Genomic DNA, 17276 nt, shown 5'->3' on the forward strand with positions numbered 1-17276 from the left:
ACCCCTGGGTTTAGCAGGCCACTCTTCAAATTACGGAGCTATCCCTCCACTTGCATATGTGACACTTTTACTGTATTAAACAAAACAGATACTAAAAATTACCTTACCTTCAGGAAAGCTGGATGACTTTTGCAAGTTACATTGCTGTTATAAATCTTCATATTTCCTGAGATCATATCTGATGTTCCATTAGGAGAGAAGTAAAATCTTGCAGGGGTATTTGCCTTTCTGCTTACATCTACATGTAGATCATAAAGTAGTACTGCAAGATTGAAAAGCAAGTTAAGTCTTTTACAAAACATCTTTGAAACATCTTTTAACAAATTTATGGTAAGACTCATATGTCATCACTTACAAATTTTCTAACAGTCTCCATAATATCTATCTCAAAATAAATACAAAAACTGTAAGTTCCTAAATCACAAATAGAACTCTGTGGATAATCTAATTACAAGCAAACCTTTACAACACTGCTGTTTTCAATTTTTCATTGTTTTATCTCTCTCATAGCAGAAGTATGAATATCCTGGGTTTTGTGTTCCTTCTCCTTCACCTGTTGCCATTAATATCACAAAAAGTTTGAATTCAGCAAAGACACATAAGACACTGTTTAGCACTTAAACATGCTGAATTGAGGACTTCAGAACAAATACAAAACTCCACAAATCTGAACTCTAAGCCTCTCATTTCACTCTTAAAGTTCATAGTTATAATAAATTATATTCTACTAGTTGAGGCACAAAATCAATTTTTAAATTATTTCCATTCACTTAATTAATATAGTGATTGTGTTCTCTTTGAAGAACTTTTTAGAAGAAAAAAATACACATGCTATCTAGTGACATTTGGAAAGGGAAAAAAGCTGTTTCAGATAGGCTCATCGTGTGAATTCTTGATCTCATCAGCCGTGTCTACACGTGCACGCTACTTCGAAGTAGCGGCACTAACTTCGAAATAGCACCCGTCATGGCTACACGTGTTGGGCGCTATTTCGATGTTAACATCGACGTTAGGCGGCGAGACGTTGAAGCCGCTAACCCCATGAAGGGATGGGAATAGCGCCCTACTTCGAAGTTGAACATCGAAGTAAGGCACATGTAGCCGATCCGCGTCCCGCAACATCGAAATAGCGGGGTCCGCCATGGCGGCCATCAGCTGAGGGGTTGAGAGACGCTCTCTCTCCAGCCCTGGCGGGGCTCTATGGTCACCGTGTGCAGCAGCCCTTAGCCCAGGGCTTCTGGCTGCTGCTGCAGCTGGGGATCCATGCTGCATGCACAGGGTCTGCAACCAGTTGTCGGCTCTGTGGATCTTGTGTTGTTTAGTGCAACTGTGTCTGGGAGGGGCCCTTTAAGGGAGCGGCTTGCTGTTGAGTCCGCCCTGTGACCCTGTCTGCAGCTGTGCCTGGCACCCTTATTTCAATGTGTGCTACTTTGGCGCGTAGACGTTCCCTCACAGCGCCTATTTCGATGTGGTGCTGCGCAATGTCGATGTTGAACGTCGACGTTGCCAGCTCTGGAGGACGTGTAGACGTTATTCATCGAAATAGCCTATTTCGATGTCGCTACATCGAAATAAGCTACTTCGATGTAGGCTTCACGTGTAGACGTAGCCATAGAGACTTTTCAAAGCAATTATACATATTAAAAGAATCAGCACTATTTATGTAGAGTTTTTTTCTTTTTTTTCAATTTTACCTGTTAAGTCACAATTAAGCAATTTAATCATAATAAAGGGATAGTAAAACTGGAAGGCTGGGTCTACACTAGAGCGTTTTGTTGACAGAAGGGGCCTTCTGTTGACATAACCCAGGGAGCGTCTACACACTTAAAGCATTCCATCAACAAAGTATCGACAGAGCTTTGCATTTTCCTTGACATTATTATCCCTCAAAAATTTGAGGCATAACAGTCTGTGGACATAGTACTGTCGACAAACGTGCAATGTAGACACTTCTGTCAACAGAGAGAACTTCCAGTTGCCTGGCAGCCCTCTTTGCAGAGCTGCCATTCCACTTTCTAGCACCAGAGGGCAGTGCAGTCTGGCAAGTTGTGTGTAGATGCTATCTGTTGACACAGGTTCCCTGTCAACAGTAACTTCTGTCGACAGATGCTTCTAGTATAGCCATAGCCTATTCGCCTAACTGACCAAAGAGCAGAGCAATGTATTCAATTGCCAGCATCTCTTATTGCATTTTTTTCTATAGCAATATAGAAGATCACATTCACCCTTTTAGGTATAGCACTGACTGAAGAAGCTCATGTTAAACTGATTTTCTGATATAACCCCCCAAGTCCTTTCCAGAGTTATTACTGTCCAGGATAGGTTCCCAGATCTTATAAGGATGATCTACAATCTTTGTTCTTACATGCATGAACTTGCATTTGGCACTATAACCACGTGAGTCAGTACAGTCTGTATAACCAATCTGTTACCACCATTATGTATCATTCCACCAAGTTTTAGGTTTTCAGAAAATTTTAAGGGCAATAATTTTGTGTATTCCTTCAAATTACTGACAAATATATTTAACTAGCATTGCACTAATAAAAGAACCTTGTGGAACCTCACTAGAGACACCTCTGTCCAATGACAATTCCCAATTTACAGCTGTTTTTTGTGAGTGGTTAACCAATTTTTAATCATTAACATGATTAAATTGCACTGATGTTATAGAGTCCCATTTTTTATCAGAATGCCATGAAAATCTGAATCAAATGCCTTAAGAAGTCAAAGTACATTGTTTCATCACAATTATCTTTGTCTACCATCCTTATGATCTCACCCAAAATAAGTCTGATAAATAGTTTTGATTAAACCATCCTGACTGGTGTTAATTTTGTTAATTCAAGTCCACTGGAACTTCCTCATTGCTCTGAAATTTGTTAAACATCAACAGTAATGGTTCAGAGAGTTCTTCGACCAATTCTTTTAATACTTCTTGTGGTGCAAATTATCTAGTCCTACTAATTTGCAAATATTTCATTTTAAAAGTTGCTGTTTTGTATCTTTCCCAGTTGACAGTGGAAGAAAAAGTATTTCATTATTTTTGTGACTACATCTACCCTAGGACCAGGAGCTTGCCAGATAGTCAAATATTCTGAATAATAAAGGTATAACTGGCAATGCATAACACTAAAGAAAACCAAGATTAGATATTAAGAAAAAACAAAATGTATGCAGAATACTTTATTTACCAACAACAGTAAACATACACTGTATATGCAGTATTTATTTGTATTTACTTTCACTATACTCTATTTATGGAAACATAACTAATATTTACTTATGGTCAAAATGCCAGTTATTTGAGTGTTCTGGATAATAGGATGCCAGATAGGTAAGGGTTTGCTGTATATCTAATGGTAAAATATTCTTTCTCTTAGAAACTGATCGGTGTATTCAATAAAATATATCAAGCAGCTTACCAATGTAACCAGGGACATCTCGCCCCTTATAGGTAAGGCAAAGCATTAAATTCACACACACAGCAGGTTGGCCATTTTCCACACATTCTAAATTAGTTCGATTTACTGCATCAGGGTGTTTTAAAGAAGCTTCAACAATAACCACTGGTCTTGTTCTAAGAATACAAAACAGTTTATGATCACAAAATGCTTCAGCACTAACTTATACTTTTCTCCACACACATTTGTTATTTTCAAACATATTATTTACAATAGAGCCTTATATAGGAACAAAAAGAGAGTTCTTTATGTTGCATTTGAGGAGTTGATTTGCTCCAAGAAGTTTCAGGGTGTAATTTTTCTTTTCCTCAAAGGTGTTTATTTAAATACATCAATATAGAAAAAAATCCTAGCACTTAATGATTGACGTTGAAAACACTATACAGAGCATTAAGAGGTCACTAGCATATTGCACATTTTAATTGCATCTCATAATTTACAATTAAGTCCAAATGTCTCTACGCACTGAAATGTATCAGCCTCACCTCAGCAGCACAGCAGAATCATCGAGGAAGGCACCAACTGCTACATCTGTACTAGGAAAAAAAAGATTGATGAGCATCATTAGTTAAAAAGAATTACTTCTCAGGCATAAGTACCTTAGTGCACATTCACCTTTTGGACTGTATTAAAACACATTTGCACATAATTAATTACAGGTGATACGCTAATATATTACGATACATTATCCTTGATATTTCCTATGCAGATTCTTTAATAAATATCTATGTTTATTTTCTGTTAAAACTTCATCTTACAGTTCTAATGTTAATGCTCTAGTTAAGGCTGCAAGTCAATGTCCGATAAAATAACATTTACTAAAGCTGAAGTATGTTTCAGCTAAAATAAGAGACATTTAAATCTTTTTCTCTTACCCAGAATTATGATAATTATTACCATTAGAATTAAATGTAAAATGTTCACAAGACAGAGAAAAAGTACAACGTGAAGTCTTTCTGTTAGTCTTAATCAAAGGATAAAATTCTCAAATATGCTTAAATTATTGTACGAGCATAAATTCCATTGACTTGCAATGAGACTTAGGCGTCTAAATACCTAAGTCCTTTTTCAAAATGGAACTTGGTCACTTATGTAAATTTTATCATGGCTCTCAGGAAAGGCTCTTAGTTGTGTACAGAGAATAAACAAAGTAGACTGCACCAAATACAGTAGAATTTAAATCTACATTCCTGTTTCCATGTTGCAAGGACTCTGGCACAAAGGGACTCTAAAACAGTGGTTCCCAACCTTTTCGAGACAGGGACCCATTTTAACAATTCAGGAAGACTTTATGACACCAGGCAATTCAAAATGGGGTCAGGGGAGGAGGCAGGTTCTCCCTGGGAAATATACACCCCTCTGACCCCTACCACAGGCTTAAACCCTTCTCAGCCCCTCCCCTCCAGGCTTATCCCCATTTTAGCCCCTCCCCTCCAGGCTTAAACCCCTCTCAGCTAGGGTTGCCAGATTTTTGGAACACATACACGGGAGAGGCAGCCCTACCCACGGGATCCCCAGCCAGGGCTGCCTGTCCTGCATAAGATTTCCAAAAACTGGGGCAGGGACAGGGTGGGGTGGGGACTCTGGCAGTCCTGCTGCTGGGAGCCAGCTGGGATGCAGACGGACCTGCCTGGGGTGTGGGGGGAACCCCTGGAGCTCTGCGGCTCGAAGCTTAGCCCTGGCCGGCAGCTCCAGCCACGAGATCCCAGGTGGGGGAGAGTGGGAGACCCCACAACATTGTGGTGGAAGCCGGCTGGGGCGTGGAGCCATGACCATCTCTCTGCCTCTTCTATCCCCCTGTCCATAGGCTTAATCCTGTCTTAGCCACCCAGGCCCCCCCACCTAGCTCACAGGGGAGTTCCAAGCTGCCGCTGTTAACCCAGCTGCTCTTTCACTGGGCCAGCTCCTTCTCTGCCCCCAGCTACCCCCAGCCCTCCTATTCCCTTCCCCCACCTGCAGCAGGGCAATTCCCTGCCCTGCCGTGCTGAAATGGGACTCCGTTTAATTGGTTTAAGGGCAGGATCCCACCTGCTAGCTGTTAAACCAATTAAATTGAGTCCCATTTCAGCACCACAGGGCAGGGACCGGGAGCCAAGGAGGAGCCAAGTGGCTGATGGCTCCTTAACAGCCCAGCTGGCGACCCTTAGAAAATCTAATGGTGACCCATGTTTGGGTCCTGACCCATAGGTTGGGAATCCCTGCTCTAAAAGAACTGGCCACCGCTGAGCCAACAGAGCTATGAGAGATTTAGGGTCATCCATGAGTCACCTGCAAGAGAATGTCTCCAGAGGCTGCTCCGCACACCTGGTGCAGCACAAAACTTCACTCCTGGTCATTAGTTTTACTCTCTTTGGTGATTATGAAGCCTTTGCCAATACAATATCTCCTCTTTCCTGATTTATTCATCAATTCCACAATTCAGTATCAGTCATAAGGTTAAAAATGGCGATGCAGTACACGTAGGATTGTGATATCGCTGGGTAAAGTACCACAGTGCCTACCGTTAAAAAGTCAGGACTACAAACAGCTATTCTCTTTTACTGTACTACAAATGTAGTTTTGAGCTTTACCGTATATGCACATTCATTTATGTTCAGCATGCTGCACGGCATTGTTGGTTTGTTTTCCCACCATCTTACATTTAATTTCATTTACACCACTTTACACAGAAGCAATATAAGTGACTTTTTAGTTCACCTGGATAACCATTGTTATCTACATCAATGCTGCTTGATATTGATTGTCCAAACATGCTTAAAGTGTTGCTGATTCTGTGTCCTTGTATTCTCTGAAAAATAAAGGATTGACCTAAATGAAAATGAGTTTTTTAAAAAATTCTACATAATATTCATGTTAGGTGAATATTACAAACTTAGAAACTGCAGCACAACTGCTGTGCATCTTATCCCAATTATTTCTTGATTTTAATTTCATTATGTTTGAATCCAATACTTATTCCATTTTTTCAAATTTGATATTTTATAATCCCTGCCCGAGTACTATAATCTATTCAGATTTTTCTGTTACATTGGGAAAAAAGCAGATTTCTCCAGTCTTTCTACATAGTTTTCATAATATGGCTATGGCCCTTTAAACGAGTGATCCAAATCCTGCCTCTTTGGGACAAATCACTAAATAGATGGTAGCAAAGAGGAAGGATTTCCCAACCCTGTTCATTAACTAGAACTGAACAAAAGATTTGGGATGTCCAGACACATACAGTAGAAAAATAGGACTATAACTAGCCAGGGTGAGCACGAACCCAGAACTGTCATATATCCCTTGACTGCAGTGGGACACAAACTCCATCAAACACAGGAATATGGAAATATGTATGTGTAAAAATGGCAAAGGTTGAGATCATAATTCAAAAATATGTATCATGTCAGTGTTTCCCAATTTTATTTAGCCACAGAACCCCTTTAAACATGAAAGAATTTTGCAGAACCCCATTCCCAGGCTCCACCCCCGCAGCCCCCAAACTCACCCCCGCATCCACAGAACACCATTTGTGAAACATGTGAAAGGTCAGAAATTGAAAAACTCAAATATACTCACCCATCCCTTAGGCAAGACAAGAGAAACACACTATTGGCTAGGGAGTGCACTACAGACTTATGGCAGCATGACTACAAAATGCAGGAATTTGAAAAATCCACACCTCCGATTGACATAGTTATGCTGACTTAACTCTGGGTGTAGACAGCTTCTCCCACTGACGTAACTACTGCCTCCCACGGATCCCAACAGCACAAGAGCACCTTCACTTAAATGCACTAATGCAGCATTTTAAGTGCAGAACTATGTGATGCTGACAACCTGCTCCAAGGAAATGTTGAGCATTTTAAAGACTTTTCCTTACTGGGCAATTTTTAAGAGAATAACAAGAAAATCATACCTGTGAGAAGGATGAAGATATCCCATCCTTCCTGCCATTATAGATGTAGATACTTCCTTCTAATTTATTTTCTTGGGGAGCCCCAATGGCCACATCTGCAGAAAGATTTTATTTGAACAGGTAGATATGATATGGCACCAGTAAACCAGAAAATGCTTTATATCATTGATAATTTTAAATGTTTATATTTCATGTATTGGAAACAGTTTATATTGTCAAATATTGCTTTTAGAAGTTTACAAATTTCTTTCAGAACAGCAACTGTGAAGTATAATATTTCTAAATCTTAGCCTATCTTAACCTAGTCTGCAAAAGAACAGGAAGCAGGATCGATAAAAGTCAACGATTGTTTTAAAAAAATCAAAAAGATTGGATTCTTTTAATTTAAATCAGTTTTTTTAAAGTTACCAATAAAATACTAAATTTCTCATTTGAAAACAACAGTTACAATTAAATCTTTCCACAAAGGTAAGAACACAAGAACGGCCATGCTGGGTCAGACCAAAGGTCCCTATAGCCCTTGGTGTCCCCCAAGGGTCAGTCCTAGGACCAATACTGTTCAATTTATTCATAAATGATCTGGAGAAGGGGTGAGCAGTGAGATGGCAAAGTTTGCAGATGACACGAAACTGTTGAAGATAGTCAAGACAAAGGCAGACTGTGAAGAACTTCAAAAAGATCTCATGAAACTGAGTGACTGGGCAACAAAATGGCAAATGAAGTTTAAGGTGGGTAAGTGTAAGGTAATGCACATTGTTAAAAAATAACCCCAACTATACTTACAATATGATGGGGGCTAATTTAGCTATAACTAATCAGGAAAGAGATCTTGGCACTATCATGGACAGCTCCCTGAAAATATCCACACAGTGTGTACAGGCAATCAAAAAGGCAAACAGGATGTTAGGTATTATTAAATAAGGGATAGAAAATAAGACAAGGGGTATCTTACTACCCCTATATAAATCTAAGGTACGCCCACATCTTGAATACTGTGTACAGATGTGGTCTCCTCACCTAAAAAAAGACATCCTGGCACTGGAAAAGGTTCAGAAAAGGGCAACTAGAATGATTAGGGGCTTGGAACAGGTCCCATATGAGGAGACGTTAAAAAGGTTGGGACTTTTCAGTTTAGAAAAGAGGAGGCTAGGGGGCGGGGCATGATAGAGGTATGAGGGTCTCGTACGAGGAGAGGTTAAAAAGGTTGGGACTTTTCAGTTTAGAAAAGAGGAGGCTGAGGGGGGGACATGATAGAGGTATATGAAATTATGACAGGTATGGAGAGGGTGAATAAGGAGAAGTTATTTACTTGTGCCCATAATACAAGAACTAGAAGACACCAAATGAAATTAATGGGTAGCAGATTTAAAACCAATAAAAGAAAATTCTTCTTCACTCAGAGCATAGTCAACCTGTGGAACTCCTTACCAGAGGAGACTGTGAAGGCTAGGACTATAACAGAATTTAAGGAAGTGCTAGATAAATTCATGGAGATTAGGTCCATAAAAGGCAATTAGCCAGGGGTAGGAATGGTGTCCCTGGCCTCTGATTGTCAGAGGCTGGAGAGGGATGGCAGGAGACAAATCGCTTGATCGTTGCCTTTGGTCCACCCCCTCTGGGGCACCTGGAACTGGCCACTGTCAGCAGACAGGCTACTAGGCAGGATGGACCTTTGGTCTGACCCAGTATGGCCATTCTTATGTTCTTAACAACAGACGTTATTTTGAAATAACTTTGCGAGGGTCTAGACAATGTACACACTATTCCAAAATAAATTTGAAATAAATGTGTTATTTCAAAATGTGTAACCCCATTGCAGGAGAAACAGAGCTTATTTCAAAACAGTCATTTTGAAATAAGTATTGTTAAGGCAGAGGATAAGGGCTAACTTGAAACAAGGGGCCTCCAGACTTTCCCATGGTGCTCTGCTGACCACAGACAGGAAAACTCCATGACCCCAGACCCCTTAAAGGGACAAAAGAGTGCACAAGGGTGTGCGCTGTGCACCAGGTCCTTACCCTGCACCCTGTTGGAGATCACCTGTGGCCCAAAATGAGCCAGCTTGAGGGCTCCAACCTACCCCCCATGGTTTCCCTAGAGCCTGCCCAAGCCCATCAGAGTCGACACCTTCCTGGTCAAGGGCAGAGAGCCAGGACTTCATTGAGGTCTGGGGGAATGAGACCATCTTGAAGGAGCTCCGCTCCCGATGCAGGAATGCAGCCATCTATGGCCACATGACTGATGCTCTAGCCACGAGATGCCACATCCATATCCAGGAGTAGGTGCGGATGAAAGTAAAGGAGATCTGCCAGGCCTACACCAGGGCCAGGGAGGGCAGGTCCAGGTCAGGGGCAGTGCCCATCAGCTGCACCCCACTACAACGACCTGGAGTGGATCCTGCAGGGCAGGGAGCAACAACAGAGAGGAGGAAAGGCAGGCAAACAAGGACCAGGACCCAGGTTAGACCAGTCAGGCAACCCTGGGGACCGTAGTCCTGACCACAGAGCTGTCCCAGGCGTTCTCTGATGCAGGTGAGGGCCCATCTGGTGAGTGCCATCGCTGTCCCCCATACAGGGTCTGGAGGGGCTGGATGGGGGCAGGGCTGGGTTCTCCACAATTGTCCCTGGCTGGCCACAGAGCATGCAGTAACCAGTGCATGTGGGACTATGTGCTTGCTGCTCCTGGGCATATGGCCTAGGGCGGCTGCCACAGAGGACCACTGGGCAGTTGGGCACTGGGTATCTGGAGAGGCTCCTGACCTTGGTGGGGGACAACATCCCTCCACAAGCCACCTCAAAAGTAGGCAGGAGACAGCACAACATACACACACCCAGAAGTCCCTCACACGGCACACGGGCATGCCCAGAGGCTTGTGGCCCTAATCCAATTCAGCATCCAATTAGTGTGGATGCTCTACTTTGAAATAGTTGAGTGCTATTTTGAAACAGACTTTATGTGTAGATGCGTAGTTTCCGAATAGGACATTTCAAGCTAGCAGTTGCAAAATATCTTATTTCAAGATAAGGCTGCAGTGTAGACATAATCCCACAGGCCTACTATGTGCTACATGAAGGAAAGTTTCCTTTTGTTAGTTTTAAACCCATTAATTTCATTAGGTAACCCCCTAGTTCTTATAGTAACAGAGAGGAAGCCGTGCTAGTCTGGCTATGGTCTGAAGAAGTGGGTCTGTCCCACGAAAGCTCACCTAATAAACTATTTTGCTAGACTTTAAAGTGCTACTTGACTGCTTTTCCCTAGTTCTTATGATATGGGAACAAATAAATCACTTTTCCTTATTCACTTTTTCCATGCCAATCATGAGTTTACACAAACACCTCTCTCATATCCCCGCTTAGTCTCCTGCTTTTTTCCCAATGTAACACGACTATGCTCCTCTGCATGGTGGCCGACGCCGCCCACCCCTTCATCCGTGGCTCATTCAGACCTACACTGGACATACAAACCTGAGTCAGGACCTTTTTAACGCCCACCTCAATTGGGCCCACAGCTCTGTGGAGTGTGTGTTCTGGCACCTGAAGGGCTGAAAAGGGTTGAACTCTTTTTAACCTTTCTTCATATGACACCTGTTCCAAACGCCTAATCAGTTTTGTTGCCAAAATGTTACCTACATTTACAATCTCATGAAAATGAATTCAATGGCTCTAATCTGTCCAGCCTGACTACTGTAGCCTTCTAGTTTATAGGAGCATATTAGTTTGATTAAAGCTTATGCTTAGAGATATATTAATCCTAATGCAGTTATTACAGTTTAATTAATTTAGGTCAAGGGGAGGCCTATCTTTCTGTCCACTTTAGCAGTAATACAAGCAATCTGCAGGAAAAACCTGCAAGAAGGGGCTTTTACAAAGGATTTTTTTCTTTTTGACTTTCTTCTCCTTAGATAGGAAAAGTTAAGATCAAATTAGAAGGCACTGATGAATATTTAGCTGTTTCCGTCAACTTTCTGCCTTATCTGGTGTTTAAACTTATACACACGTTATGGTAAAAAGAGCATGCTAGAAAAAATAGGCCCATGCCCCGCTGACTCAGAGGTTTAAACATAGGTCAGATAACATGATTGTGTGGTGCTTTCCTGATCTTCTCTGAGAATTCGCCCCTAAGCACTGACACATAGGAAAGGACTGACAAAAGAGCACATCTACACACAAAAAGTGGATCGAGCTTTTGATCTGCTCTTTCTAAACACCAGTCCACTCTTTTGAAAGAGCATCTACATAGCCCTGGCTGCTCTTTTGAAAGTAGGGAGCAGAAAACACCTTCAGTTCCCTGATGGGGAATTCCTCGAGGACACAGTAAACCTGCTAGTCACAGTGCTCCTCGTTGCATTCCAGAGCCTCTGGAGGGGGCCACCCGCCTAGCTGCAGTCCTGGAGGCCACCTCCACAGGGCAACATCCACACCCCCTCCACCAGGCAATCCAACTCTTGTGGAGCTATTCCACAAGCTCCGAATGGTGGAACAGGCTCATGATGGGGGAGTGAGACAAAGACAGCTGGCTCCAGAACTGCATGACCAAGTGAACATTTCTGGAGCTGTATCACTGGGCTGGCCACCACCCTACATCACCAAAACACATGCATGCAGTCTGCTCTCCCCCAAAGAAGCAGGTCGCCATCGCGGCATGGAAGCTGCCCACTCCAGACAGCTACCAGCCCTGTGGGACACCAGTGCAGGGTGGACAAGGTGACCGTCAGGGCCTTCCTCATGGAGATAAGGCATGCTCGGCTCACACACCCACCACAGGGAGGGGGAAGGGGGCTCCCAATCAAGGAGGACCCTTGAAGACTGCAGGTCCTGCAGGGGGCAGAGGAGGAAGGGCCCAGGAGAGGGTACGGGAGGGGTCCTGGAGCAAAGAAGGGGAGGGGAAATGTGGGGAAGGGGCATGGGAGGAAGTTGCATGGGGGCAGGGGGCAGAGACAGAGGGGCGTGAAGCACCTTGCCATGCACTAACGAGACAAGGTCCTGGCTGGACAAGGTCCTGGCTGGGATGACTTAATAGGGGTTGATCCTGCTTGAAGCAGGGGGCTAGACTAGATGACCTCCTGAGGTCCCTTCCAGCCCTATGATTCTGTGATTCTGTGAGAGTGTACGCCCTCCATTCCATGCAGATCGTCAGGGCAATCACTGCTATCCACCTACGGAGGGTGGTCTGCGTCGGGGACCTTGACACTGCCTCGCAGGATTTGCCATACTGGGGATCACCAACTGTTCTGTTATGCTGGACATGACTCACATTGCCATCTGAGCCCCCGACCACAATGCGGGCTGCTTCATCAATAGGAAGGGGTACCATTCCTTGGTGCTCCAGGCCCTCGCAGGCTCCCAAGGATGCTTCATGTATCATAGAATCATAAGGCCAGAAGGGACCTCAGGAGGTCATCTAGTCCAGCCCCCTGCTTCAAGCAGGATCAACCCCCACAAGTCATCCCAGCTAGGACCTTGTCAAGCCAGGACTTAAAAACCTTGAGGGATGGAGAATCCACCACCTCTCTAGGCAATGCAGTCTAATGCTTCACCACCCTCCTGGTGAAAAAGTTTTTCTTAATATCTCATCTACATCTCTCCCTCTGTAACTTCAGACCACTGCTCCTTGTTCTGCCATCTGACACCACTGAGAACAGTTTCTCACCCTCCTCTTTAGAGCTCCCCTTCAGGCAGTTGAAGGCTGCAATCAAATCACCCCTCAGTCTTCTCTTCTATAAACTAAACAAGTCCAAATCCCTTAGCCTATCCTCATAGGTCTTGTGCTCCAGCTCCTTAAGCATTTTTGTTGTCCTGTGCTGAACCTGCTCCACCACATCCACATCCTTTTTATACTGGGGGGCCCAAAACGAGACACAATATTCCAGATGTGGCCTCACCAGTGGGAAATAGAGGGACACAACCACTTCTCTAGGTCTGCCCGAAATGCTCCTCCTAATGCACCCTAGTATGCCGTTAGCCTTCTTGGCTACAAGGGCACACTGTTTGCTCATATCCAGCCTTTATCCACCATAACCCCTAGGTCCCTTTCCATTGTACTGCTGCTGAACCAGTTGGTCCCCAGCCTATAACAATGCCTGGGATTCTTCCACCCCAGGTGCAGGACTCTATACCTCTCCTTGTTGAACCGCATCAGATTTCTTTTGGTCCAGTCTTCCAATTTATCCAGGTCACTCTGGATTCTCTCTCTATCCTCCAATGTATCTACCTCTTCCCCTAGTTTTGTGTCATCTGCACACTTGCTGAGGGTGCAATCCAGTCCCTTATCTAGGTCATTAATAAAGATGTTGAACAACATTGGCCCCAGAACTGAGCCTTGCGACACTCTGCTTGAAACCGACCGCCATCCAGATATTGAGCCATTGACCACTACCTGTTGGGCCTGACCTACAAGTCAGCTTTCTACCATCTTATAAGCCAAGGATCCAATCCATATATCCTTAACTTATGGGCAAGAATGTTGTGGGAGACGGTATCAAAAGCTTTGCTGAAGTCAAGGTATATCACATCCGCTGACTTCCTTTTCCCAAACTACATCAAAATCACAATAGTTGTGCCTAGTACAGAGGATAAATCTGACTTTTAAACTCCTTTTATGGGTTATAGCCAAAATGGACAGTGGCCCTTAAAAAGAAAAGATCTCCTCCCACTGTTGAAACTAGGATAATTTTGCTGCCCCCCATTGTTTCCACACGGATTAAAGGTGAGGGACACATGACATAGATACTACTTTATCTAAACCAAGTAATTCTCTTTTTCAATATCCTTAGCATCTGATTGAGCTTTATCAAAGAAGAGTGGAATAAATGTAACTTTAAACAAAGTAGTATGCTGAATGCCTACATGCTCTAATTCCAGTGGGGAATGCAGATGCAAAGGAATAGTAATGGACTTGTACAGGTTGAAACTCTCTTATCCGGCAACATCTATTAGTAATCTCCTGAAACAGTCATTCCTTATATTTATATTACATTGCTGTTCTGAATTTAAAATACACTCACTAGTACCTTCAAAACCATCATTATCGATGTCTCCTAGATTAACTATGGCTTCGCCGAACCTTGCTGCATAAGAATCACTCCCAGCTAGCTCTACATCCAATTCTAGCATCTCTGCTCCCTAAAGGAAAACAAAAATTAACATACATTAAAAATGGGTTTTACAGTGACTGGTGTTGCTGACCTTTTCAGTGCATAAACTACCAAAGATAAATTATTACTCACTATCTCAAAATACATGTTTCTGAACTATAAGGTTATATAACCATATATTTATATAACCATAGGAACTGCACAAGTAAAGGGAGCTTAATGGTTTCTCTGCTTTGAAAAATTAACACGAAAAATTGATCGGATCCTTGCGTGTTTTGCAATCACTTCTGCTCATTTCAGTGAAAGGCTGTGTCTACACGTGCCCCAAACTTCGAAATGGCCATGCAAATGAAATGCAAATGAAATTGCATGAAATGGCCATGCAAATGAAATGCATATTCAGCGCTTCATTAGCATGCGGGCGGCAGCCGCGCTTCGAAATTGACGCTCCTTGCCGCCGCGCGGCGCGTCCAGACGGGGCTCCTTTTCGAAAGGACGCCGCCTACTTCGAAGTCCCCTTATTCCGGGGACTTCGAAGTAGGCGGCGTCCTTTCAAAAAGGAGCCCCGTCTGGACGCGCCGCGCGGCGGCAAGGAGCGTCAATTTCGAAGCGCGGCTGCCGCCCGCATGCTAATGAAGCGCTGAATATGCATTTCAGCGCTTCATTAGTAAACTTCGAAATGGCCATGGAAATGGCCATTTCGAAGTTTGGGGCACGTGTAGACACAGCCATAATGGTTTAAACCACTTTTTTACTTTGGTTAGTCCTGAAGAATCACCACAGCTGAAAGAGAGGGAATTGCATTTTCTTCTTGTGCATCGATAGCAGTCGTTCTCAGGCTTCTTTTTGTGAGGCCCTCCTTACATACTATAAATATGCCCCAGCCCAACGGTGCCACAACAACTATATATTGTGATATCAGTTGAGGTCCCAGGCTGTGATTCTGCACAATCAGGCTTTGACTTTCTGCCCTGGGCCCTTGCGATTCTAATGCCAGCCATGTTTGGCAGACCCCCTGAAACCTGCTTTCAGCCCCACTCGAGGGCCCAACATCCTTGGTTGAGAACCACTGATCAAAAGAATTGTTTACTAAGAATATCTGGCTCTTTAGCCCCACTTGACTGTAATATAACATGGCAATTTTCATAGTGTGAGACAGGTCACTTCTCAAACTGACCACAGTGGTTATGAAAGTCACTAAAAATAATAAATACAAGGACTCCATAATGTTAGAGGAGTTGCTTTTCATACTGAGGTTGTTCTTTAAACATATTTGTAATGGTGAACATCTGCGTGCGATAACAAGCCTACATCAAAACCACACACACATCATTGCAGTGACCCCAAAGAACACCATGATAAAAGGGAGCTGCTCTCCTTCCATCTTCCATTCTATCACAATTCGCTCCGCGTTTCACAGAGTTATAATGATCTTTGGAAGCACCTCTGGAAATCTCAAACAATAACCAAGCCCTTTATGAAAACACCCATTGTGGTAAGAAAACAATAATGAAAGATGTATATGGGAGACAGAAATTAAAATTAATAAAACTAATTAATATGGGAGTGAGAAAGTAATTAATAAAATTCTAAAAAAATAATTAAAAGGAAGCAGGTGAAAATGGAAAAGTGATTACATTTTAATCTCTGATTAAAAAACTAATGCCAATATACAACTACAATTATTTCATTTACCAAAATATGGAGAATAAAGAGATAAACCATTTCCTTTCCTGTATGCAATGAGGGACTACACATCTTTGAGATTAAAGCATCCCCCATTCTGTTCACAAACTCTTCCCTTTACTGGTGACTAAAAGAATGGCTTTCAATAAGCTAAAATAGTGTTTTTTCAAATTATAAGCAACGTAATAGCAGAGTGAATGCAAATAGACTGGAGTAACATACTAACTAGTATGCCAAGTTATTATGAAATTACGCTATTCTTTCTTCTGCTTTAACACTTTCTGTTATGAACACCAGTTTTCCAGTAGCTCTACCTAGCACTTGATACATTCATATGTAAAATCATACTGCTATTTTACCACATTCCAGCCGTGTCTACACGTGCACGCTACTTCGAAGTAGTGGCGCCAACTTCAAAATAGCGCCCGTCACGGCTACGCGTGTTGGGCACTATTTCGAAGTTGAAATCAACGTTAGGCGGCGAGACGTCGAAGTCACTAACCCCATGAGGGGATGGGAATAGCGCCCTACTTCGAAGTTGAACGTCGAAGTAGGGCACGTGTAGCCGATCCGCGTCCCGCAACATCAAAATAGCAGGGTCCGCCATGGCGGCCATCAGCTGAGGGGTTGAGAGACGCTCTCTCTCCAGCCCCTGTGGGGCTCTATGGTCACCGTGTGCAGCAGCCCTTAGCCTAGGGCTTCTGGCTGCTGCTGCGGCAGCTGGGGATCCATGCTGCATGCACAGGGTCTGCAACCAGTTGTCGGCTCTGTGGATCTTGTGTTGTTTAGTGCAACTGTGTCTGGGAGGGGCCCTTTAAGGGAGAGGCTTGCTGTTGAGTCCGCCCTGTGACCCTGTCTGCAGCTGTTCCTGGCACCCTTATTTCGATGTGTGCTACTTTGGCGTGTAGACGTTCCCTCGCAGCGCCTATTTCGATGTGGTGCTGCCCAACGTCGAAGTTGAACATCGACGTTGCCAGCCCTGGAGGACATGTAGACGTGTCGCTACATCGAAATAAGCTATTTCGATGTAGCGTGCACATGTAGACGTAGCCTCCCTGGCACTAACATAGAACATAACATAAAGACCTCAGTTAAGATACCAGTTTGCATGGTGGTACGTTTGCAAAATACATAG

At 43.3% G+C, this 17276-nt stretch overlaps 1 protein-coding gene across 1 annotated transcript in view; it reads right to left on the reverse strand.

Annotated features, from left to right (window-relative positions):
• ITGA4 (integrin subunit alpha 4) overlaps positions 1-17276 on the reverse strand; it is a 66497-nt gene that overhangs the window by 29804 nt on the left and 19417 nt on the right. Inside the window, exons 7-12 of the mRNA XM_075001166.1 lie at positions 14372-14483; positions 7363-7457; positions 6162-6252; positions 3950-3995; positions 3426-3580; positions 108-262 (exon numbers count right to left, since the gene is read on the reverse strand). Coding sequence (XP_074857267.1) covers positions 108-262; positions 3426-3580; positions 3950-3995; positions 6162-6252; positions 7363-7457; positions 14372-14483 — 654 coding nt within the window. The remainder of the gene's footprint in view (positions 1-107; positions 263-3425; positions 3581-3949; positions 3996-6161; positions 6253-7362; positions 7458-14371; positions 14484-17276) is intronic.

Source organism: Carettochelys insculpta, chromosome 8, assembly GCF_033958435.1.
Source record: "Carettochelys insculpta isolate YL-2023 chromosome 8, ASM3395843v1, whole genome shotgun sequence".
NCBI classification, from domain to species: domain Eukaryota; kingdom Metazoa; phylum Chordata; order Testudines; family Carettochelyidae; genus Carettochelys; species Carettochelys insculpta.